The sequence below is a fragment of the Lissotriton vulgaris genome, chromosome 1_2 (genome assembly GCF_964263255.1).
Source record: "Lissotriton vulgaris chromosome 1_2, aLisVul1.2, whole genome shotgun sequence".
Lineage (NCBI taxonomy): Eukaryota > Metazoa > Chordata > Amphibia > Caudata > Salamandridae > Lissotriton > Lissotriton vulgaris.
Window position 1 is genome coordinate 98,229,277 of NC_141686.1, and position 24,589 is coordinate 98,253,865.

At 44.8% G+C, this 24,589-nt stretch overlaps 1 protein-coding gene across 10 annotated transcripts in view; it reads right to left on the minus strand.

Moving 5' to 3' along the window:
- The window catches only part of MICAL3 (microtubule associated monooxygenase, calponin and LIM domain containing 3), a 2,050,293-nt gene that overhangs the window by 542,545 nt on the left and 1,483,159 nt on the right, over positions 1–24,589 (minus strand). For all 10 annotated transcript variants that reach the window (XM_086952901.1, XM_086952911.1, XM_086952910.1 and 7 more), the window contains one exon: positions 12,195–12,257. In XM_086952901.1, the coding sequence (XP_086809027.1) occupies positions 12,195–12,257 (63 nt within the window). The remainder of the gene's footprint in view (positions 1–12,194; positions 12,258–24,589) is intronic.

Below are 24,589 nucleotides of genomic sequence, written 5' to 3' on the forward strand. Positions count from 1 at the left end.
AGATAAGAGATCAAGGAGAGAGAGGACACAGAGCGGAGGAGAGACAGGACGTTAAGACCAGACAACGAGAGGACAGCGTTGGAGAGAGTGAGAACACAGAGTAAAAACAAAACGGCAAATATACAGTGGACAAAGCTATCAGACCAAGCACAAACAGGGAGAACCCTTCTGAGTCTCTTTTTTTAAGTATTATTATTTCTAATCTAGATTGTGAGCAAGCACAATTGCATCTAGAAAAAGATCCAACATCTTATCCCACAGAATGTCACTATGTTTCCCACCATCACTGTATGGGTCAATCTTGTTTCAGACCTCTTTTTAAAGGCAGCTGTGCTCATTGTTGGCCAACATTTATCCTGCTCTCTGGAGAGTACAGTAGAGTCTAAATCCCGGGTTGAGGAGAGGTGAGAAAAATGATCTGCAGGAGACAGCTCAAGATGAAGGTTCAATGAACTGAGTTAGTTTAAAACATTGAATCCTAAGAGATCAATCAGTTCTACTGAATTGTTGTAGTGCCACAGATGTGCTAGTCACATGCCAGACCACCTTTTACCCCAGCACTACCAACATTTCAGAGTGACAAGCTGGTTTTCGGAGGATCTCAGAAGGGAAAAAAGTGGATGCAAGAGATTGGAAAGGCAATGGAGGAAGGAGTATACTCCAGAAGTGAAGCAGGAGTATAAGATAGCTCTAAAAAATCTGCGTACAATGATGGGAGTGGCCAGGAAAGAGTACTTTGTTAAACAGATTGTTAGATCCTTTATTAATCTTGTTGCAGCAGAAGGGAAAATGCTGCCCTCCTTAGAGTTATGTTCTAACCTATCCAGCTTCTTCGAGAAGAAGATTCAGAATGTATACTCTTTTTTCACATCAGAAGTGTCATTATTGGCTTCCCAGGTTCCAATAACTTGCAAGACTGATGGCACCTTTACAGAGTTTGCCCATATAACCCTGCAAGAATCCTTTGAAAAATCTTGAGGTGTACGTTGGAATCTCTCACTGAACTCTGTCCTCCCAAGATGTGTCCAAGGCAGAGCCCTCGCTTGGATCCAGTCCTACCTTCATAATCACACTCAAAGTGTATTTCTCCCACCACACCAATCATTACCTAAGTCGTTAAGGTGTGGGGTACCACAGGGCTTGGCACTAAGCCCATTGCTCTATAATATCTACTTGGTACCACTCTTAAAAATCAGAGATCATGTTGTTTGGAGGAGCTACCACTCTCTGGTCACCTACTTGGTGGCCAGAAGAGCTGGGAACCGCCCCCTCTCCCAAAGAAGTGGTTAAGAACCTAAGTGTCAAGATTGATAACAAACTCGCATATGACGCACATGCCAATACCACCGCAGGTTCCTGCTACTATGTTCTTGGCCTTCTGCGTAGGATTTTTCCACTTTTATCCTCCTCTACAAAAAAAAAACTCATGCAGGCCCTAATATTGAGCAGGCTTGACTATTGTAATGCCCTCCTGTTTTCGGCCAACGAAAGTGCCATTAATAACCAGGTAGTGCAGAATACTGCTGCCCGACTCACCAACAATGCCCCCTCTAGAACACCCTCTGGACCCCTACTCAATCAATTTCACTGGCTCCCCATAAAGAAAAGGGTAAAGTTCAAAATAGGTTGTATTATTCACAAAGCCCGTAATGGCAAGGGCCCCATGTATCTCACCAACAAGCTCTCCTCCTATATCCTGTCACGAACTCTCAGGTCTAGAACCGAACATTTGCTCACCATTCTCAGAATCAAAAAGGCTCGCAATGGTGGCAAGGCTTTTTCTTATCTTGCCCCCCGATTCTAGAATAGCCTGCCTCCTCAGTTACGCTCAGGAAACAATATGATTCAATTTAGAAAGATGTTAAAAACCCACCTCTTCTAAATTTCTTCCCTCCTGTTCTGATGTTCCGCCGTCCCCAGCGCCGAGATACCCTCATGGGTGATTCAGCGCTATACAAACCAATAAATATCAAATATCAAATAAATATAAAAAATGATTGACACTTGGGAGTTGAAGGCAGTTTCGTACGCAGATGATACACAGCTGATATTCTCTTTTAAGGATCAGTCAAGGGACTCATTTGCTAGATTAACGGGCTGCCTGAAAGACATCACCAGGTGGATGAAAAACAACAAGCTGAAACGAAATGCAGACAAGACGTAGATCATATACTTTGGTCAGTCCTCTCTCCCGCCTTCAGGACTCTGGTGGCAAGCTGAGTTGGGAACTCCGCCCTGTCTGGCTAAGGAAGCTAGAAATCTGGGCATCAAGTGGGACTTGCCTTTATATTTTGAAACCCACATACACCATGTCTCGTCCTTTCTGCTTTGGCAAAATGAAAACGTTAAAAAAAATGCTGCACCTTTTGTTAGAGGAGAGCAGTCCATGCGACGGTGACATCTCATTTAAATTAAGCTAACAGTCAACACCTGGGACTCCCTAGGTATCTGATTCTCAGACTTCAGATAATTCAAAACACGGCAGCAAGACTTATTTGCAGAGTGCCTTTCTATCATCACATTTCCCCTCACATCAAGCTCCTTCATTGGCTCCCAGTTGCAAAGCGCATTGAATTCAAGGCGTTGACCCTTGCTTTTCGGACAATGCACAACATAGGACCTAGATACCTCAGAAAGAGACTCCTCACATAACAATTGGCCCACACTCTTAGCTCTAACTCCAAGCACCTATTGTGGGTTCCCCGGTTTATTTATTTATTGAGTTTATAGAGCTTGACAGCTACCCAAAAAGGGTTTCCCGGTGCTGGACGGACTAAGTGTAGGTGATAGCTAATTTATACCGATAGACAGTTATTGGTTAAATAGCCCGGTTTTAAGGGATCTGCGAAAGCGTGTGTAGATGGTTTCTTTGCGGATGTCATGGGGGAGAGAGTTCCATAGTGAAGAACCCAGGTAGGAGAAAGATCTCCCACCCATCCTGGAGAGTTTGATTCTAGGTACAGTAAAATTTCCATGAGTTGTAGATCGCAGATGGTGAGTGGGCGTGTAGGGACGTACAAGGGATTGTAAGTATTGTGGAGCTGTGCCCATTTTGATTTTAAACATATAGCTCATGCCAGAAAGGGAGGAAGGGCCTTCTCGGTCAGGCTAGCTATGGAAAGCACTACCATTACATCTTGGCATAGTAGACTCTGAATCAGACTTTTGAAGGCACCTGAAGATGTGGCTATGTGGCTAGGCTAGTCACGTCCCTTATCTGCTCACCTGATTACCGCTAAATCCCCCGGGGCACCTCTGTTTGAGGTAGCTGTTTGAGCTATAGAAGTAACACTATTATTATTATTATTATTGGGGAGGGTGCTGTAATAGGACCTTCTAGGGGTAAAGGGTGTGACTGCAGTTTCTACTGACTGGGTGGGAAAGGTCCTATAGAAGAGGGCCAGCTCTTTGACTGTCTTCCTGATCACTGATAGGTGTGGCTCTTAATAGCCCAGTGAAAACTGCTCACACCTTTTTGTGGCTCTGTTGTATTGTAGGTGCTTCAGCTTAGAGACAACTATGCTGTGAAGAGTATCAGTCAAGATAATGACTGAGTCTGGAAGACAACCTGAGGAGGGCACGAAAAGAGAAAAAACCCAAAACTGCAGGAAAAGGCAGACAGAATGCACATATCAGGTCTGCCATCACTGTATAGGATTGAGAACTGTTGACCCACTTGTTCGAGTTCCAAGTTCTTTGTGACCAAGGATGGGGCACATTCCAGAGTATACAGAGGACTACTGCACAACCAGTTGATGTGTCTGACATCAGCTTTTCGGTAAGAAGGAACATTACCTGCAGTATGATCTGGAGGAACAATTATCTGACTTGTCCTGGAATGAGCAAGAGGAAAGGAGCGAGCTGACCCAACAGTAGGAGCAGAATGGCATTGTGAAAAGAAGCGGTTGACTCCGGTGGTGTGGTGTCTCCACAGATACTCACAACTAGTGTACTGTGTGCTCTAGTCTGAAAGCCATTCAATGAAATTATCAAGGAAACTGCAGATCTTCTAAAGCATGCTCGAGTGGCTCTGGCTGTCATCCCCATTGATGCAGTCATAGCACTTGCCTGAGCATACCCGATCGGCCTATACGACTGAATAGGAGATGGACATGCCCTTTGACACCTACTATGTGCCTATTATTGTGGTTAGTGTGATTGTAGCACAACCAACCTGTAAATGAGCAGCCACTGCCACCAAAGAATCCTGTGGATCCCATTCCTGGGTACCCTGATGACTGCCTGAGGGGCTAGCGCAGCACTTACCCAGAGTGTGAGAGTAGACTTCTTTCACCTGATTGGTGACGGTGGAGCTGGAGTCCTGGGCATCTGATCAGAGGAGCAGCGCTTGCCACAAAGTTCCTCAAAGCGTTACGTCACCATCACAGTCCTGCACTTGAAAAGCAGACCACTGTAGGAAGGTACCTCCTGACTATGGTTGCCCCCAACTTTTTGCCCTGTGTTTTAGCTGGTTTTTGACATAGTCGACCTGGGGCCCTGCCAATCAGGACCCCAGGCCTACTGCTCTCTCTGTAAAATGGATTCCATGTACCCTAGGTACATTTCCAATTGGTACTGGGCCACCTTATCAGACCCTGTAACTCAGGGCATAGGTGTACCCAGGGCCTACCAGGGGCTGAAGCATGTATTATGCCACCCCTGGCTGGCCTCCTAAATTTGACACAACTGGCTGCATGACAGCTGGGGCAAAGTCGTGTAATCACCCTTTGCTGTAGATATAGTATACCTATATCTAACCCTAAAATGGACATACAGATTCCTATCAGTCACTCCTATGGCAGGCCTTAACAATCCTGAAGGCAGAGTGCTTGGAATCGTGTGAGATGGTGCTCTGGCATGAGCTGAGCCTGTCTGCAGCTTGCGGAACCAAGTCCTAATAGCTGTTCCATGATATCGCATACCATATACTCTTAAGTGCATTATAATCCTCGCGGTTAAATGCTATCTTTGGTATTGCTTTAGCAAAACATGTCGAGTAAGGTGTCATACGAATTGGAATACTAACCCCTCGCCAATTCTGGCGACGGGGTTAGCATTCCACCCTTCTAGAGGGACACGACATGTATGTAACTGTGAACCCCGGTTAAAGTTAAACAAAGCCTCAGCTCCACAAAATGGATGCTGCAACCACAGACACGTGTCTGACCCCCTGCAGCTGGGAGTCCTTCCAGCGAGGGGAGCCTGGACAAAGGGTTTCCTGTCAGGGGCGGTGCTAGCACCGTCCCAGACATGGTTTTGTGTATCCTGGGTAGGCAGGGCTTTACAGGAAGGTGACTGCTGAGTGGCACCCCGGTGCTCACTACGCATAGGCCGGTCAGAACCAGTTCCAGGGGCACACCAGCCCCTGGCCTGGGGAAAGTCCGGCATGGCAGAGGGGTGTAACCACCCCCCTCCTAGTCCCACCCATAGGCAGAACCTAGTCACCGGGTCAGCCCCTTTTTTTAGTATAAAGATGGGAGCGGGCCCCCTGTTCAAATTAGATCATCTTTGGAATCAAGACACGACTTTCTGCGAAAGACATCAAGATTTCCTTCTTCAAGATTCTCCCTTGTGGCTAAGGAGTAGTCACCCTGCATCAAGCGGGCACCATCCTAAGAACACTGCGGTCTGCTGCAAGTCCTTCTTCACGAATCCGACGACCCAGCTCGACGAGACCCGGCTTCCCTGGCACCTCTGACCTCTACTCACCTCTACAGCAAAGCTGAGAACTGTGAGTGCGACGAGACCTCGAGGGACCGACGATCGCCAAGACTGCACGACTTCTTTGCAACAAGCGCACCGTGTGCTCCACTGATGAGTGCTTTGGGGTCCGAGAAGCCCCAACCCTGAGCAGCTCCAGCACCGAAGATCAGCCCTCCAGCATCTCCACGATCTGCGTGGGGCCCTTCTGCTTTTGCGTGCTCACCGCGCTGTGTGGCTACTAGCCGGCTGGCTTGTGGCCTTCTTCACGACGCCCGACGACATCACTGCTGCTGGTCTGGTTGCTCCAGACTGGCCCTTGCTTCCTTCTTCAAGAGAGGCACCCCGGACCCTCCTGGTCCACTCCAGACGCCATTTTGAGTCCACCGCGTGGGCTTGAATTTGCCAAGGCTTTGTTGCCCAATCCTGGGTCCAGCGACGCCGACAGCTTCAATCTTCGTGGGACAGCTCGCTCCTCCATCCTGGTCACCGACAACGCCTCCTGGTCCGTGAGATCTGCGAGCACAGCGTCACCCACTCACCTAGTCGAGGTGACTACCATCCGGTGCCCTCCTGGTGCCACCTGACTACTGGCTAGTAGTCTCGAACTTGGTCCCCTCTGCTTTCAGGTGTCATCTTCCTTCGATCCAGGCTTGGATCCATCGAACTTTCTTCACTGGTCGCCTGCCAGCAACTTCTTTCTTCCAGGCTCCTGGTCCGTCTACGAGGATTCCCGACGTCTTTTGAGACCTATGCAGCTGCAGCCCCTGGGCTAGGTAACTTCGGCATTTCGGTGCCCCAGCATAGCCTCACTATCCAAGGGTCAGGATCCACTTTCGCTTTCCTCCTACCAGGTCGGGTTCGCCCGAGAACACTAACTTTGTCATTACTAGCTACCATAGACTTTGTCCCGCATCACGCGTGAGAGTGCACACTCTGCACCCGAGTCCCCTAGGCCTCCTGTAAGTAATCTGAAGGTTCTATAGTCAAGTCCTAGCGATTCCTAAGCCTATTAGTACTGTAATTACCTGCTAGTAATTTCGCATTCCACTTTCAGAGTATATGGTTTTCCGTGCCCCTCGGGCATTTGTATATACTGTGCTAACTTAAGTATTTTCGTAAGAGTTTTGTTTTGTGCTTAGTACCCTGTCCTCATAAAGAGTACAGGGCTGTTGTGATTCTTAATAAATATCTTGTTTATTTTCATAACACTTGTGTGGTGTCCTTTCACTGGGTATTCAAGGGATATATGTGTGGTATAACAGCTGGCTTAACACGCCCTCTCGAGTCTTTAGCCTTAGACTGCTCGTATCCACGCTACTAGGATAGCTGGTCTATAAGGTTGACTTACAACCAATCATCAATAAGGTTTGCTGGACTGATACATAGTGTTCACTAGAATAGTGAGCACTGCATATCAGGCCACCTTCTCAACCACCATAAAGATTCACCTGTTCGGAGGAAACAGGCCTGCTGAAACTGCAAAGACACCCTGCTCCTGACAACATTGAAGTTCAGAACAGAGCCAGCGGCAAAAGCAAGCCACCCAAGCCGCAATCTTTGGGACTCTGCAGAGCAGCTCTACATCGTGACTTGACTGCCGACCAGTACAACTCCAGTGAGCACAGAAGGCCCACCCTGGCCCAGGGAAAGGTAACATACCAGGTCTATGGCTGGAGCAGCCAATTAGTCTACTAAAAGAGAGGAAGTGCGGCATCGGCACTAGCTACCACACAAGAAGCTCCAAATTTACTATAAGAGGGGGTGGGAAGAGTGAGAGGGGACTAACCTGACAGCATATTGGAGTTGTACCTGTGCACCAGTTATCTGATACCTTGTGTGCAGTATTGTGCCTTAGAGCATAATGAAGTGTGATTCTTCAAATAAAGAGAAGTACTGGGCTAGACAATAACATTACCATGCTGTTGGGTTTTGTGTTGAGAGCTGACCCTGCTGTACTTCCACACTAACCTCCCTGAGATACCTGTGACTGCTCACCATTGCCTCCTCTGAGAGTCAAGTGCTGAAGGGGTTGGTTTTGGTCTAGTTTTGCAGATCCGTAGTTGGACAGATACTGGGCAGTAAAGGCAAATACCTCCAGGGAACCACAGCTGTGGTCCACAAGCCATTGCCGCCTCCATGGATTATCCCCCGCACCCTTCAAGAAAACAGTCTGACATGTATCATCAGTTTCCTTCTTTTGAAGCTCAATGTTACGGACATATAACACACTACCTTCTGAGAAGGAGAATATCAACAAGGTCTAAGAAAAGGCACCAACCCACAGTTCTGATTTCGCATAGATGTTATGAATAGTTTAATTGGATCAAGCAACTGTTTTGGAATCAAGTTCCTTTCATGTAATATTATGCAACCTAGACCTGGATGCCCTCTGGATATTGATCTGCTTTCTTGTAACTTATATAGGAAAGATTATACTAATCTGGGTTGCATTGGAGTTCGTAGTGATGGGTGGGTTGGCTAACCCCTGGAATTCCAGCTGTTGGCCCTCTTCCCTTGAGTCTTCACCCAGCCCTGTCAATTCGGTAAAGAGCCTTGGCGTAATCATATGTAGTGACCTATCCATGAGGCCTCAAATTAATGCAGTCACATCATCCTGTTTCTTTCACCTGCGCAGGATTCGCAAAATTTGTAGGTTTCTTACCACTGAGGCACTCATTCTCGTCATTATGGCTCGTCACCTCCCGTATCGATTACGCTAATACCCTCTATGTTGGGATACCTGCTTACCATCTTCACCGGCTGCAGCTGGTGCAAAACCAGGCAGCAAGACTGATCTTTCATCAGCCTAAACACCAACACGACTCGCCCCTGTTGAGGAGACTGCACTGGCTCCCAGTGGCTTATCGCTGCATGTTTAAACTTGGCTGTACTGTCTTTAAGGCTCTCGCCGATCAAGCCCCCATCTTCATCACGTCTCGCCTTCAGCGTTATGCTCCCTCGAGAGATCTTCGGTCCACTTCCCACAACCTGCTGACTGCCCCAAGGTATAAACGCAAAAAGCATGGTGGCCTGTGCTTTTCTCTCTTGGCCCCCACTCTATGGAATTCCCTCCCGATCTCCCTCAGACTTTGTCCCAGCTATGTTTGCTTTCGTAAACTGCTCAAAACTCACTTTTTCCAATTAGCCTATGAGTAATTTCGGTGCACTGCTCCCCCGCAATTTGTCTTGAGCGCCATGAAACCGTCTGGTGACCGTGCGCGGTATAAATGTTTTTAACATAACATAATAACATACTATGAGTCATCTTTGACAAGGTAATTTATTGATCATAGACCATGGTAAATGGTTTCAAGGTATAGAAGGATAAGTTACCTATGGTAACACCTTATCTGGTAGAGAATGTCTAGTGGCAGGCTCCTCACCTTAGAAGTATCCCCAGGCGTCAGACCGGATTCGGAAATTGTGTGAGCAGTACCCTTGTGTGCCGGTAGATGGTGTTGATCGGCCCCATGTGGCGGTGTCTGCGCCAGAAGTGATGTGAGCACCCCAGGGCGCTGACATCAGTTACTTTTTGCGACTTTCCACAGCGGGAGAGCAGAGCCATGAAGAACACTGACCACTGGTGTGGGAAACCAGGGCCCTGAAAGGGGAAAGCCCTGTCCCTAGAAATCTGTTTGCAGAATGGGGAGGATGGGTGAGACAGTAAGGAATTCACCACTAAACAGTCTCTACCAGATAAGGTATTACCAAAGTTAAGTTACTTGTCCATCTGATGGAGACTTCTAGCTGCAGATTCCTTACCTTACAATAGATACCCTAGCAATACCTCCCCAGAGGTGGGTCTGAAAAACAATCATATAGCAAAAAGTCCTGCAGGACCGAAAAGGCAAGATGCCCATCCTGATAGACCTGACTGTCTGGGCGATGGGCTTTTGTGAACATATGCAAAAAGTCCACATGTTAGCCTGGTAGATGTCTAGGATTGGGACTCCAAGTGCTAAGGCAGTGGTCGCAGCCTTGGCCCTGGTGGAACGAGCATGCAAATCCTTAGAGGGTTGCTTCCTGGCCAATGCATAGCAGATTTTAATTCTGAGCATGATCCATCTGAAAAAGGTCCATTTCTGCACAGCCCTTCCCTTCCTCGCTCCGACATACCCCAAGAAAAGTTGGTTGTCCACCTGGAACTCTTTTGTGCTGTTAAGGTAGAATGGCAATGCTCTGTTTGTGTCCAGTCGATGAAGATGATCCTTTTCCTTAGAGGGATGTGACACAGCATAAACAGTAGGCAGATTGATGGACTGGCCTCCATGAAATGGAGTGATTACCTTCGGCAGAACTCTAGTTCGGAGAAACAACTTGTCTGGGTAGATATTCAGGTATGGAGGCTTGGAGGACAATTCTTGAAACTCACTGACCCTCCAGGCAGATATTATTGCCACCAGGAAGGCCGCCTTGAAGGTAAGGAACCTGAGAGGACAGTTGTGCAAGGGCTCAAAGGGAGTGCACATCAGGAACGTTAGGATTAAATTTAAGGTCCCACTGAGGCATGATAAAGGGAGAAGGAGGGAAAATGTGTTCCAGACCTTTCAATAACTTATGTACAATAGGGAATTTGAAGAGGGATGGCTGGTCAGACAACCGCAGAAAGGCTGAGATAGCAGAAAGATAACCCTTTAAGGTGCCCAGAGCAGAGCTCTGCCGGGCAAGAGAAAGAATAAAGGGAAGAAACTGAGAAAGGGGGTCAACCTCCTTTTCTGCACACCATGCCACAAACTTGCCCCAACGGCAGGCGTATAGATCCTCCAGGAAGGGCCAGCCTGATCAGAGGGTCAATGGCCATGCTCAACAGCTCAAATACAGAAATCTATGAGCCCAGTCAGGAGCCACAAGGATTTGGGCCAGGTTGTTCCTGATCTTTTTCAGAACTCTGGGCAGAAGTGGTATGGGCAGAAAGGCATACATGAGGCGTGAGCTCCATTCGAGATGAAAAGCACCTCCAAGTGAGAGCTGCCTTGGAAATGCCTTTCTCTCGACCGGGATCGAGATTGTTGTGGCGCCGCACATTGAGCTGCCAAGAGCTTGAGGAATAGCTCGCTCAAGACCTTCGGGTTCATGGTGCAGCAATCGGAGCAGGACTTCGGATCACTCGAGGCACCAAAGGCATACCCCGATATGGGTCAGTCACTGATATGGGGCGGTGACAAGTGTCACATGGCTTGAAGCCGGCCTTTTGAGATGCCACACCAGGAAAAGATCTCAAAAACTGTCAAAAAATTACTAAGGTGTAGCTCTCTCTCGAGCTGCGCTGACTGGCATGGAAAGAAAAGAACTGAAGTCAGTGTGCTGGGGTGGCGCCTATATAGGCACTGTGCATGGCACTCGTGGGGCCGTTCGATGTCACATACTGGCGCGCAGGAGTACTGTTCATGAAACATTTTCGGATCCAGTCTGAAGACTGGTGATCATTTTAAGCTAAGGAATCTGCAGCTAGAAGTCTCTGTTAGATACTGTATAATGGAGTCTAAATTTGTCCCTGGAATTTTCTGGCACATGTCTGCTGACTATGAAGCTTTTGAGATCTAACATATCATTAGAGCACAACTTCAGTGACATCAAGGAACCAGGTTCTGAAGCCAAGGCAGATGATATTGATCACAAAGAGGGCTTAGTGGCTCTATCTGCGAGGAGCATGGAGGCACGTAGAGCACTCCAACATCTAAGAGGCTTGAAGAAAAAATCACCAGCAGAGTCCAGAGGCACAGGGGAAGCAATTATTTCAGAATATCTTCCACATAGGCTTGGTATCTGTTGATGATATTGGTGCTTAAGGATTTTTCTACTATCTTTGCCTGGCCTGTTTGGGGTAGGGAGATTATTGTCATAACACCTACCTTCAACGGGTTTAGGGTCAAAGCCCCTAACTTCACCAGGTTAACTTACTTCTCTATATTATTAAGATTACCTAGGCTACGAGTTGAAATAACAAACATGCACAACCCTCTTCGGCTGCTCTTCAGAATTCGCTAGATGTCTCTTGTTGACAACATGCAGACTTACAAAATAGGCAATTTAACAAAAGATGACCTAGCAAACAGCAATCCAGCTCGTCTAATAATCCAAGTACTTTAGAGAACAAAAAAAAAGCTAATGAGTAAGTGAGTTGGTGCAGAACATATAGTACCTGAAAGTTTTGCAATTCTATGTGCTAACTCATTAGTAAACCTCACCCATTTACATGCAATAGCTTCACTGAATCCACTACTGTTGAACACACTCCTGTCCGGCTGTATCCGTTTTTTTAATGTTAAATAGCAGGCTTCTTCCATGCACAAATTAAACAATAAGTTAAGCGTGGCATGCGCTGTGTCCCCCTCGTCCTTTGTCGACTGGAATAGAGCTGCATGCAGGAAGGAGCCAAATGATGGCTTCTGTGTTAACTTCAGAGAGAAGAGACCAGCCCGGCTAAGGTGGATGGAGCCAAAAAGGGGTGTTATTGCAAAGTGTGCAATCCGGGAAATATCACCAGCTACCTCCTGAGACTGACTCCAACCAGGCACGTACTGCCTCATGGCGTAGAGAGGGATGATCTGGCGCTGAATTAAAAAAAAAACACACATACAAATGATGTGAAAAAAGAATTTGATTGAAGTTTCATTAACTCAAAAGCGGGATGTTGAAACACAAGACACATGAAAAATGGTGCTTCATAATGGGCACAAACAGTTAATGACAGCAGGAATTTCTGGATGTTTTACTGTCTAATGGCTGGGTTACGTTTGAGAACAGCTAAGAGAAAGAAAAGCGGAAACCCAAGAGATAATGGGAAGAACAAACAAATTTACAAAAAGACAACTTCTGCATTTTTTTTTATGAAGCGGACTAGGTTCTTTGACATAGATAGCCTTACCTCAACAAACACAGGACCAGGAAGAAAATCAAGGGATAATACCTACTCAGTTTTTAATGCAATATGAGTCTGGTTTTAATTTTTGATAGATATAAGTTACAACATTGCGATAATTATGTACTGCAAAGGACATAGCAAGACACTGGCATCTGATCTCATTGTGCACTATAAGAATTTATATAGGCATAACACAAGGCGAACCAATGTTTACCAGCATTAGAACAAAAGATTGAGTTCAAACCTGCAAGGTCTCGAATGTATGTCTTGAAGGATTCATCAAGCAGTCTGCAACTTTTGTATGAGGATCAAAGATATTTTACCATACTTAATTTATGACCAGCAAACTCCACAGAATCTCAGCAACAAAACTATTAATCCACAGAGCTATGCAACACAGATTCATGTGAACTACACATTACACGAAAAGCTCTCCAGAAGGATCCTTGTGGGCTATTTTAGGATTCAAGTGGGATACCAAAAATTACACATAGATCTCTTCAGTGAGTGCATTACTCAATTAAAATAACATACCAGAACATCACCCTCAGACATCCAGGATGCACATACATCGCTGGAGATGCTTTTATTTCCCTAATCTATTCATTCTGTTAGTAATCACAAAAGTAAATCAGAATAGCTTCACTAAATTATTTACCTGTTAACTTCCTGGGGGGCAAAGTAAAAACAAGCATTTACAATGCAACGGTCTCGCCTTTGCAAAAGTTAGAGCTATTGGCATTGTAAATGACAGCATTTGTATTTATGTGTTGGTTTTGAAAACAGATAAATAAATGGCATTGTCATTTACAATGCCAATAGCTTAATCTCTCGCAAATACCACACACAAAGACACAGACCCGCCCACACACACACACACACACACACATACATAGCCCCACACATACACAGCCACACACACAAACACACACACAGCAACACACACAAACACACACAGCCACAGACACACACACAGCCACACACACACACACACACACACACACCCCGCCATCTTCATTACCTTCTTGCTTTATCACAACTGTGATCACACATCTCCCATACTGTAATTTCTCGTCGTTGAGTTTTTCCTGTATTTGTTTATCCAACTTGTTTCTCTCATGAACACACTTGCACCATCTCTCGACTTCATTGTTCTGACTCATGAGCCTATGATTTTTGCCCCAGTGTTGTTTTATCATTACGTGCCCCGCTCAACATGCATGTAGCATCTCATTGCGTGCGCTGTACATAATTTCTTTGCTTCATCGCTGACCCAACTTCCTGCCTCCTTTAACGGCGCAGCCTTTGTTTCCAGCCCAGGGTGCCTGCCCCTCGTTATATTCTGGTCATTTCGGCACTCATTATTATTGAACGAAGGATTCGCCTCGCGCTGCCCGTCCTGTCACTGCCGAGCTCCAGTGTTCATTCTTTGATTACCACCCCCCCGCCCCCACACCAACCCACGAACGTTTAAAATGAAGCACCTACGCCCATGTGTAATTCGGTCTGAGCACGCACTTTAAAGTTGGGGGGCGGTGGCGTCTGAGTGAGCCGAGGTGCCCCGACTTTGTGGCTGCATCAGCGGCTGAAGCTTCCGCCTCGCTGGCAGTGCCAGGATGATTCGGCTGTTTCGTGGGGTGGGCACTCTTTTAGCCCCATCCTTTTCAGACAGGCTCTGCATGACTTACTGCTGCGGTAAAAGGTTAATTATCTTGTTTATGGGGCAAAACAGATGGCCCCATAAAGAAGATAAGAAACCTTTTACTTCAGCAGTAAGTCAAGGAGCCCAGTCTGAAAAGGACGGGGCTAAAAGAGAAAGAAGAACGTCACTTGGACCTCTTCTCCAATGGCTGGCCACCGTTTAAGAGGCGAGCCAATGGAGAAGAGGGGCGGGGCTTAACCCTCACTAGTAAAGTACACCTAAAAACATAAAATCTCGCGAGCTCGACTGCGCATGTGCGCAGTACGCCACGCGAGACCTAATAAAATAACTATTAGGCCTGACAACCTTTGGCATGGTCTTCCCCCAAACACTTTGCCTTCTCCCCTCTTGTTTGCTGAAATCCGTTTTTGTTGTCTTTAGGACTTTGTGTACTTTACCAATGCTAACCAGTGCTTAAGTGTTTGTGCTCAAGCCTTAAAATATGGTAGAATTGGCTCACACCCAATTGCCACATTTAATTTACTTATAAGTGCCTAATACAATTGTATTACATGTACACAGGGCCTGAAATTAAATGCTACTAGTGGGTCTGCAGCACGTATTGTGCCGCTCACTTAAGTAGCCCTACAAAAGATGTCCCAGGCCTGCCATTGCAGTATGTGGCAAAATAAGTCTTTTTCCAGGCCTAAGCCTCCCTTTTTAATACATATAAGTCACCCCTGTGGTTGGACCTAAACAGCCCATAGGACATAGTGCATTGTATTTAAAAGGTAGAACATGTGTTTTTAAGTTTTACATGTGCTGGTAGGGAAAACCTCCAATATTCATTTTTCACTACTGTGAGGCTTACTTCCCCCATAGGATACCATTGGATTACCTTTTTACATTTAAAAAGTGTAAACCTTTGATTGGTAACAGGTAGAAATTTCACGTTTGGTCTTAAAAGAATTGTACTTTAAAATTCTCTTTAATGGAAAAGTCAGATTTTAAATTGGCGTTTCCTTGTCCTAACCATTTGGGGCCTGTGTCCTGGGCCACTTAACTGTAAATAATTATTAGCTGGCTTTTATGTGTTCTTCCCAAACAGTGAGACAAAGGGGGGCAAGTGTCGGCAGGATAGGCCATCGTTTCAGGATGGGTGGGACGGAGCGGTTCCCTGACCCACTGTTACATTCTTCTTAATGCTTTTACATCTCTCTTCTCTTCTCTCTCCTCCATCTTTATTACATCATCCTGCTGCTTGCCAACCTTGGCATGAGCCCTGTTTATTTTCTGATTGCATTCCACATTCTGTATGGCTCTCTCTCTACAAGGTTATTTTCTGTGGCCCAGTTGCATCTGGAGCTGTACATGGATGGATCTACCTTCCTGTGCTGACCATAAATCAACATTTAATCTATTTTGAAACTAGACTCTTTTTAACACCTACTTATATTTCAAAGGGCTGTGTCCTCCAGCAAACCCACAAACGTACTTTGACACCAACCTAGTGTCACCCTAGACCACTTGAAGCCTTTAGAAAAGTATTATATTTATGAGAATAAGACATGTGCAAGAGAGAGAAGTCACCATTAAGAATACAATCACAACTGCCCTCATTCCTATCAGAAGCACCTGATTTAACTTGAAAAGGAAGCTAGTGAACACACAAATGCATTTTAAGTGGCTTCCACCTTAACACAGGATCTGGGGCAAAGGTCAATTAACAGTTCACACCTAGTGCTATTGCGTGATTTAGATCGTCAGCACTATTGTGTTCTAAAGGACACTCCTTAACTGATTTCTAGAATAACTTCATATTGGGCATGAACGTGCATGTTCTACGGCTCAGTCCAAGAAAGGGAGTCATTCCATAGTTCACTAAAGCACCCACTAAAACAGAGCCAACCTGACATTGATTTAAAGCACAAAGGCATAGCTTATACTTCTACACAAGTTTTTAAAGTCTGCCTAGCTACTAGTAACTGAATCACCGTGCTAATAGGGCGAGTCATAGAGGGTCTGAGTGATGGTCTTTGCTTAATAAACCCCCATGCCCGGGGTCATTAAAAAAGCTCCATAATATTAATAAAACTTGATAAGAACCCTCCATCCCTCACCATAGCAGACATCACATTACGTGAAAGTATCTTACTGTGAGGTTGTCAAGATAGATTATAATTATTTATACTGAGAAACTGTTGCTAGTTTTTCAACGCATACCATTTCACTGATGTCACTGCCAGGGTTGTATGTATTCAATGACTTATTTAATTGGTATAAGAGTGGTGAAAGGGCTGTGCATTAACAAGGATTCTGATGTTGATCGGTACTGTAGAACTCCATGAAAACCTAAAGATATTTACAAAAACACTGAATTACCACAGCCATTGCTTTGTAACTACATGATCCCATATCAAAATGCTTGTGTCAAGTAATGCAGCTAATTGCGGGTTCCATCTTTGCCACTTTATAACACTGTGTGATCTTGGCTAAAGCATTTATTCACTGTGTGGTGTAGCTACCTTTTCTGCCAGAATCACGAACACATCAACACACGCTAAGTACTTTTTACTAAGCACTATGGATATTAGTAATTCCTTCCAAGTAGATGAAGACATTGAACAACTCATTCTGTGAGGTATTTGTCCATTGTACAAAAGAGCAGAATTGGAGGAGTTGGGAGGGGGCATTACCATTAGAAGCTGAGAATTTATTGAGTCCTTTATGATAGAATGTATGGTGAACAGAGCACAGTGCAATGAATGTGTGCTTTGATCGGGAGACAATGTAATGTACGTTGGGCAACAGACACATGGGTTTATTTGCAGACCTGTCACCAACAGGACTGCCATATTCTATATCTAATGCAGATACTTAATCTGGACCTAATGAACCCCAAGAAAGATGGTGCTAGTATAGTTCAAGAGAGGGCAGGTGAACCAACCACTGCAGCATGAGACTGACTGAAGAAAGGACAAGATATTTTTCACAGCATGGAACAGCTGGAAACAAAAGTTCAAAACCACATACATTTCAAAACTAAAAGAAAGTTCCCATTTCAAACCAGACTACAACATTTTTACCCATCGGGGTTGGTAGACACCCCAAGGATTGGGGCCACAATGTGTTGGACACAGTCAAAAGATCTGTGTCGAAGAGTATGAGAATGAGCTGCAACAAATTAGAGGTCTTGCACCCTTAAATTGTGAGAAGGCAATCGAAAAAAGGAGGGATCTTGAGGTCTCATAGCTCTTTAATTTTTAGCAGCAGCAAGGTACCATCCACATAGGAGAGAGTATAGAACCCAGCCTTTGCAATCCTCTCCCAAAAGGTTGAAATGATATGTTACATAAGATAGGTGAAAGGGCCAAACTCCGAGAGACATCACCATCCTACAATCATTTTTTTAAGAGTGAAATGGGGCAGAAAGACTACTTAGCAACAAGCCCGGAAGGATAGATGGAAACCAATTCAAAGCAGGCCAGTCAGATTGTGGTTTGCCACAAGATCCAAGAGAATGTTATGGTCCGCTTATCCAATGCCACAGACCGGTCCAGGAGCACAAAGCCAGCAGTCTGAATTGCGTCTATCACAGTGCTTTCCCAAACATACAAGAAAAATGAGAAACAAGAACCGGACCAAAACTTTGGCGAAAATTGGTTCACGCCACAACAAGTGCAACTGATCCTAAAAAAATTGAAATCACAAGGTGCACCAGGCCCAAATGGCTTGCCAAATGGACTCTTTAAACATGACCAAGCGTTTTGGGCTGAATACCTTACCCCTTTGTACAACAACGCTTTTCAAACAGGAAGCATTCCCCCCTCATGGAGAGGGAGCATCCTGCATCCAATTTACAAAGCAGGCGCGCGAACAGACCCAGCGAATTATAGGCTGATAGCGCTTATCGACGTAGAGGCCAAAGTATACGCATCCAACCTCCTGCAAGCACTGGAGGACTGGGTCAGCTCCAACAACATTCTGCCAATTACCCAGACGGGGTTTAGGCCAGGAACTAGCACATCATGCAACCGGTTAGCGCTAAACCTCCTTGTCGAAAGTGCAAAGGCCAAATCAACAAAACTCTACACCTGCTTTGTCGACTTAAAAGCGGCGTTTGACACAGTCGCAAGGGAGACCTTGTGGAAAAAGATGGATAGCTGGGGCATACCACCGAAGCTGTTACAGGCCATCAATGACTTATACACATCGACCTGGGTCAAGATAAAAATAGGCAATGGTGACAGAACAACAGAAAAAATCCCCACCCGAAATGGCCTCAAGCAGGGATGTGTCTTGGCCCCTACCCTCTTTAATATCTTCACCGCGGATCTGGACAAGAGCATTGCGGAGATTGAAAGCGACCCCCCCAAGCTAGCTCAGCAGAAAATAAGGAGTATGCAGTACGCCGATGATATCGTTCTTTGCAGCCAGACCCCCTTGGGATTACAACGCTCCATCACAAGGCTGTATGAATTTACCCGTACGCACGGGCTGCAACTCAATTACAAAAAAACACAAATTGTCTGCTTTGCATCACGGCCAGGGCGGCAAAAATTCAAATGGCATATTGAGGGAAATATGATAGAACAAAGCCCCTCTTACAAGTACCTGGGAGTACTGGTCGACGCAAGATGGACATTAAAAGATCAACTACTGCACAGAAAAGCTCAGGCCAATAAACTACGCTTTGCTTTAAATCTACTAAAAACAAAACTGAATTGTCCTTCCAATTCACATCTGTTGAAGGTGATCGCAGCAAAATTTTTGCCATCGATCACGTACGGCTCAGAACTATTCAGAGGCAAAGACGCAAACTTCCTGAATCTCCAACAGTCAGTGCTGTTCAAACACATATTTCAAATTCCGAAGTTCGCCTCACAAGCGCAAGTACGCCTTGAATTTGGGCTTTTAAATCAGCACCAAGCCAGACAAGCGGCAATACTAAAAATGTGCTGGAAATCAAGGGCAGCTCAAGAGGATACGCTGATGGGTCTCTGCTGGACTGAAATAAATAAACAAACAAAAGGAAAAGACGCATGGATAATAAAACTTGAAGAAAGTCTGTCAAAACTTAATATGCAAGAGGCCTGGAACACCGGTCACACCTTTGCGACCTTTAAAAAAGCAGCCAATGGTGCGGCAAAACTAGAATCTTGGATCACTGACAAAGCTGCACTAGCAAAGAAAAAACACTGCTGGGTGGTACTTGCAACATATGAGAGGTGTGTACCGCAACCATACTTAGTTAACCATATTACACCATCTACACAACAGATGCTCCTACGAGTACGGCTGGGAACTTACATCTCAAAAGACCAGACCCCTGCATGGAAGCAAACGTGGCCAACACCACTTTGCAGACTCTGTGGTCATGCAGAAGAAACTTTGATTCATCTTCTGTGTATTCGCCCAACCCTCACAATCCTGAGACGCTACTACCTTTTGCATTTATTCCGCTCATTTCAAGTTAGATCATGTCGGCCGGCAGTTATGCTAGCACTGAACAGCCAGCAGCTGCAGACCGCCTAGGGCCACCAGATTTCTTCAGAAGGCGAGCCTTCTAATAATGCAAACTGAAAAAATGGCGAACAATGGTATCAAATCAAAGGATTAAGGATTACAAAAGACGCCGATTTCAGCAAATGTTTGATTTTTTTATTTTTTCTGTCTTTCCTTTTAAAACAGAGAGTAAATGTAGGTTTTCATTTTAATGATTTTATGTTACATTCTCTTTGCAAATTTTGTAAAGGTTTTAATTAACCATATACAATAAAATATTTAGTTACTTACTTACTCCCAAAACTGTGGGTCATGATCCACTGGTGCGTCGTGAGCTGATTTTTCTGGTTGGCCCCCAAAGTCCAAAAAATAAATAGAGATGCCTTTAAATTCTGTATTTGTCAGTCACATTTGCTGTGTTTCAAAGACAGAGGTCAAATGTCAGGCTATGTCTTCTATATTTTGTTAACATGGGAACTGGTGTTTACAAACTCTTCCTACTTTGCAGTCAGAGAAAGAAAAGTAGAAAAAGCTGTAGGCTGAACTTTTTGTAACATACAACATGATGTAAATACCTGTAAGTGAACTGAGCAGTTAGGAAAGCAACAATGAAGTATATTTTATTTGTAATTCTATGTCCTAACCGAAGGCGAGGATTATGCTTTTCTTTCAAGCTTTATTTCTCCAGCAGGAACTTTAAACCAACATACAATAAACTAACTTTCTCAGAAACCCACTGGGAAAAAAGAAATAGTCCATCTTCAGCCAATCACAGGCCAAGCTGCCATACATAGTCCTTTGTTTCCCTCTTGCCCACTCTTTCTTTGCTGCTCCAGCAGCCAGACAGCATTTTTTGGTTGCATAAATGGCGCATTATTACCTCTATATTGAGTGCTTTGTTCTGGTTTCTGGACCTTATTAACTATACTACAGTGGTATGCACCGCATTCCTTATGTGGAGTTGCCAGGCGCACGGTATTCAGACTGCACAAAGGTGCTCATTCTTGCGTAGAGGGAGCTTTGCTTTTATCTTTGTGGTCTCTTCCTGGAAACTGAGCAGCACATCTCAACCTCTGCCCTTCTGATCTCCTCTCCGCCCAGAATCTGAATGCCCCACCAGGGGTCTAAACGGATTACAATGAGGTTTGTATTAATTCAGGCCACTAAAGCGTGTATTATTTATTTTGGAAACTTACCCAGGCATTATCCACTGAATTCTTTGAGGTACAGGGTGCCATGGGTGGACAACCCGATTCAAGACCCTCTGGAGGCTAAATCTGCTCTGGCACTTTTAGAAACTTGCCATTTTCTTGTCCCAACTGTTTGGTGCGTGCAGCCTGCATTCTCGGTCACATGATGGTGTTGCTAGCAGTCTGTGTGTGCGTATTGCTCGCAGACAGCGAGACAAAGGGGGAATGGGTGTTGACAAGATGGGCTCTCTGCTACTTGATAGGGGGATGGTGCTGTCACCTACCACACTTGCACATCACAAAGACTCTGCCTCAGCAACTCACAAATTATTTCACACTAGTCTTTGGTGGCCCCAGTCAAGTTGAGACCTGGGCAAAGAGGTAGGAAATTCAAAACAACTCTGTGGGTAGAACCCTCTAGAACGTTCTCCTACTTCAAAGCTGGGACCAAGAATAAATAGTGGACCCTCAGATACAACTCCTCAGTACACCTCTGCATTTATGGATGATTCAGATGGACTGTTGTGTTACTCAGCTGAAAAAAGGGCTTCTACACAGCTGCCCTGCTACCTGAGTGAGAAGGAATGGACCTGCATCCTGACCCCAGAACCACCAGAAAGGCTCCAAGGGCTAGTTGGCTGACCTCCTAATCAGAGCCTCAGGGACAAAAAAGGCTCTGACTCTCTTGCACCCTGCACCTGCTGCTGTGAGTCCTCTCCCTTCAAGTGGTGCTAGTCCAGCCCTGGACCCTTGTAAGTGGGGATAGAGGTGCCTTGCCAGCCCAGCTGAGGGTTTCACCCAAATATTACACAAAGTGAGTGAAGCCCTACAAAGTCTCCTCGCACAGCTACAAGCTTCATTGGAAGCAACACAACTTGATGCAAAGCCTTTCAGCATACCTTCATCGGAACTGTGGCATGACGCAAACTAACACAGGACCACAGAATACATGCTGGATGAAGCAACGCAGCGCGCCAGGATTTAACTAACTTTTTTCCATGCTTCACTGCTGTAGACCTGAACTTGTGACTTTGTCACAGTTCGGGGCGACCAGATTTAGTTCATAGTGCTTTCATGCACTATTTCTACTTAAATCATCCGGTTTACTAATTGGATTTTTGTTGTTTTGGTCCCAAATCATTTATCAAATTGTACTCAACTTTTCTTAATTGGAGTGTGAATTTTCTTCTGTGGTGCTTTCACTTTATTACTGTTTAAGAGATGCATAAATACTTTACACATAGCCTCAAAGTTAAGCCTAACTGCTTTATACCAACCTACCAGAGATTTGAGCACAGATTAATTTGGGGTTTATGTGTCACCCTGACAAGAATTGTGGTTGCTGTTCGAGTAGGGGTTCACTGCCTCAACCGTTCATCCAATGTCCTACACCCAGTATGGCGATGATTCAATGGGTATTTCGGACGGCGAACCGGGGCTAAGTAGGTCCTGGCGCCATTCATCAGTCTCCAAAATTGGTAAGCCTTGAAATCCCCTCTGCTTGATACGAGTTTAACCCTAACTCAACCATGCTGGATCATCCACGTCAGTAAAACAATTTGGCATGCATAGTGAAACACTACTACAACGCTACTTAACAATTAGCACACTTTAAATTCAAGAACATTTGAGGCACTCCAGAAACCCATTTTATTGAAATAGGGGCTGCTGAATTTAAAGCTATTCTTAAGGAACATGCTGACGTTTGTGAACATTGAGATGATTCTGGTTACAAAAGTGATGTGGATATTTAGTAATTTGATGCATATTGTATTTTGAAATGAATTAAATATAGTTAAAGAGAAAGACGTCTGCACAAGTACAGCATCCCCTTTCCTACTTATCAATCTCATCTCCCTAACTTTAAACTAGTATCATTTGGTAGACAAACTTTTTGCGTAGGAAGGTATGCTACCCACACAGGGTTGGGCACTTGGCCAGTTTAGTATGATGAACATAAAAAAAACTAAAAGAACTGAAATTCACTAAAAATAAGAAAGAACAAAGTGACGTTATAATTGGGTATCAAAATAAGAAAAGAACATACAAAAACCACTGAAATAGTTTAGTCAACTAAATAAAATGTGTACTGCTTAAGACCTTCCATATTTCAGTGTTTTTTGGATTTTTAACATTAGTTCGTGTCTCATTTCTACACCAACCTATAACTTAACTTTAAGCTTTGGGTTTATACACACAATGGAGAGAGCCAGTGTATTTATGAAATTCTATGGCTGCATCATTTACTGCAAAATTATAGATGCACTTCATTTTCCACACAATTTGCATATTTCACAAGAATTGTTGATTCGACTTCAAATGGATGAAAGAAATACTGCCAGAGAAAGTGCCACATAATCTCCACTTTTTGCCACAAACGTTGGTCCTCCGTGCTGCATAATCCTAGTAGCCTTGACAATGGTAAAGCTCCTTTGGGGGATGTCACTATGATGAAGAAATCAGTATTTTAGAGGGAACGGTGAAATATTTTCCATATTTCATCATTCTGTGTTAAACGTGGGATTTTCTACAACTGCACTTCGTGCAATAAAAGCACCCACACACGTGCAGTCAATTATGTCAAAGTATTTGAGTTGTATTCAAACCCTGAATTGACTCCTGAAGGAATCATCCAGTGCTTATCCTAATGAACAAGTTACTTACCTTCGGTAACCATGTATTTGGTAGAGACACTGTCTAACCACAGATTCCTTAATTTAGAATATCCCCAGGTATCAGACTGGATCTGGAAAAAATCCTCAGCAGCACCTCTGCGCGCTGGGAGATGGCGTTGGATGGCTCCGTCCTGGGGTTGTCCACGGATATGACGTAAATGGAGCCATAAGTCCCTCCCGGCGCTTACATCATTTGTCTACTGTGAAGATGTCCAGCACCACCACGCGGAGCCCCTTTTAAAACTGTGAGAGTGCGGTAACAGTGTGCCACAAAAGATCAAAAATCGTTGAAAAAATGACCAGAAACAACAGAAATGGTGAAAAACAACTCCATGCATGACAGTGAAAGAGGACTACATACTGTAAAGGATTGAAGGAAAATAGATAAGAGAATCCGCTCTTAGAAACAGTCTTGCAGAAGCGGAGAACCATGCCCTCCCATGAGGCAAAACGGCATTGGAAATGAATGTCATGGTAAACGACAGGCAGTCTGCAACCACAGTATGTAACTGTAAAGAACAACAAGACCGGAACAATATGACCCATGGTAAAAGACCACATTTCTGCAACAACAGAGAATTGTTGTGTGTCGATTTAGATATCGTATAGAGATTTCCCGATTCATGCCCTTATATCGGAACAATTCACATTGCCCTAATTTAGGCATAGAAATCCAGCCCTTATTTAGGCATTGCTCATGCTAACCAAATACAGGCATGGTCAACTACATCTGATCCTCTTCGTCACAACGAGTTCTTGGAAACCAGACTCTTAAGCCTTTAGGACTTCCCCTTGCCTGGATATTGATTTCTCCAAGAACTCATTTATTATGCATGAACATATATTCCTTAGGGGTTCATTTATGACGTTCATATGCCCGACTTGTATGTCAATACTGGCATTCCTAAACACTACGGCAAGGCACAGTGCGGTTCGGCGACCTACTTGCACGACGCGGCTCGCCACAGCAAGTCCCGAAGGAAGTCAACTCCCCAACTGACGCACTGAC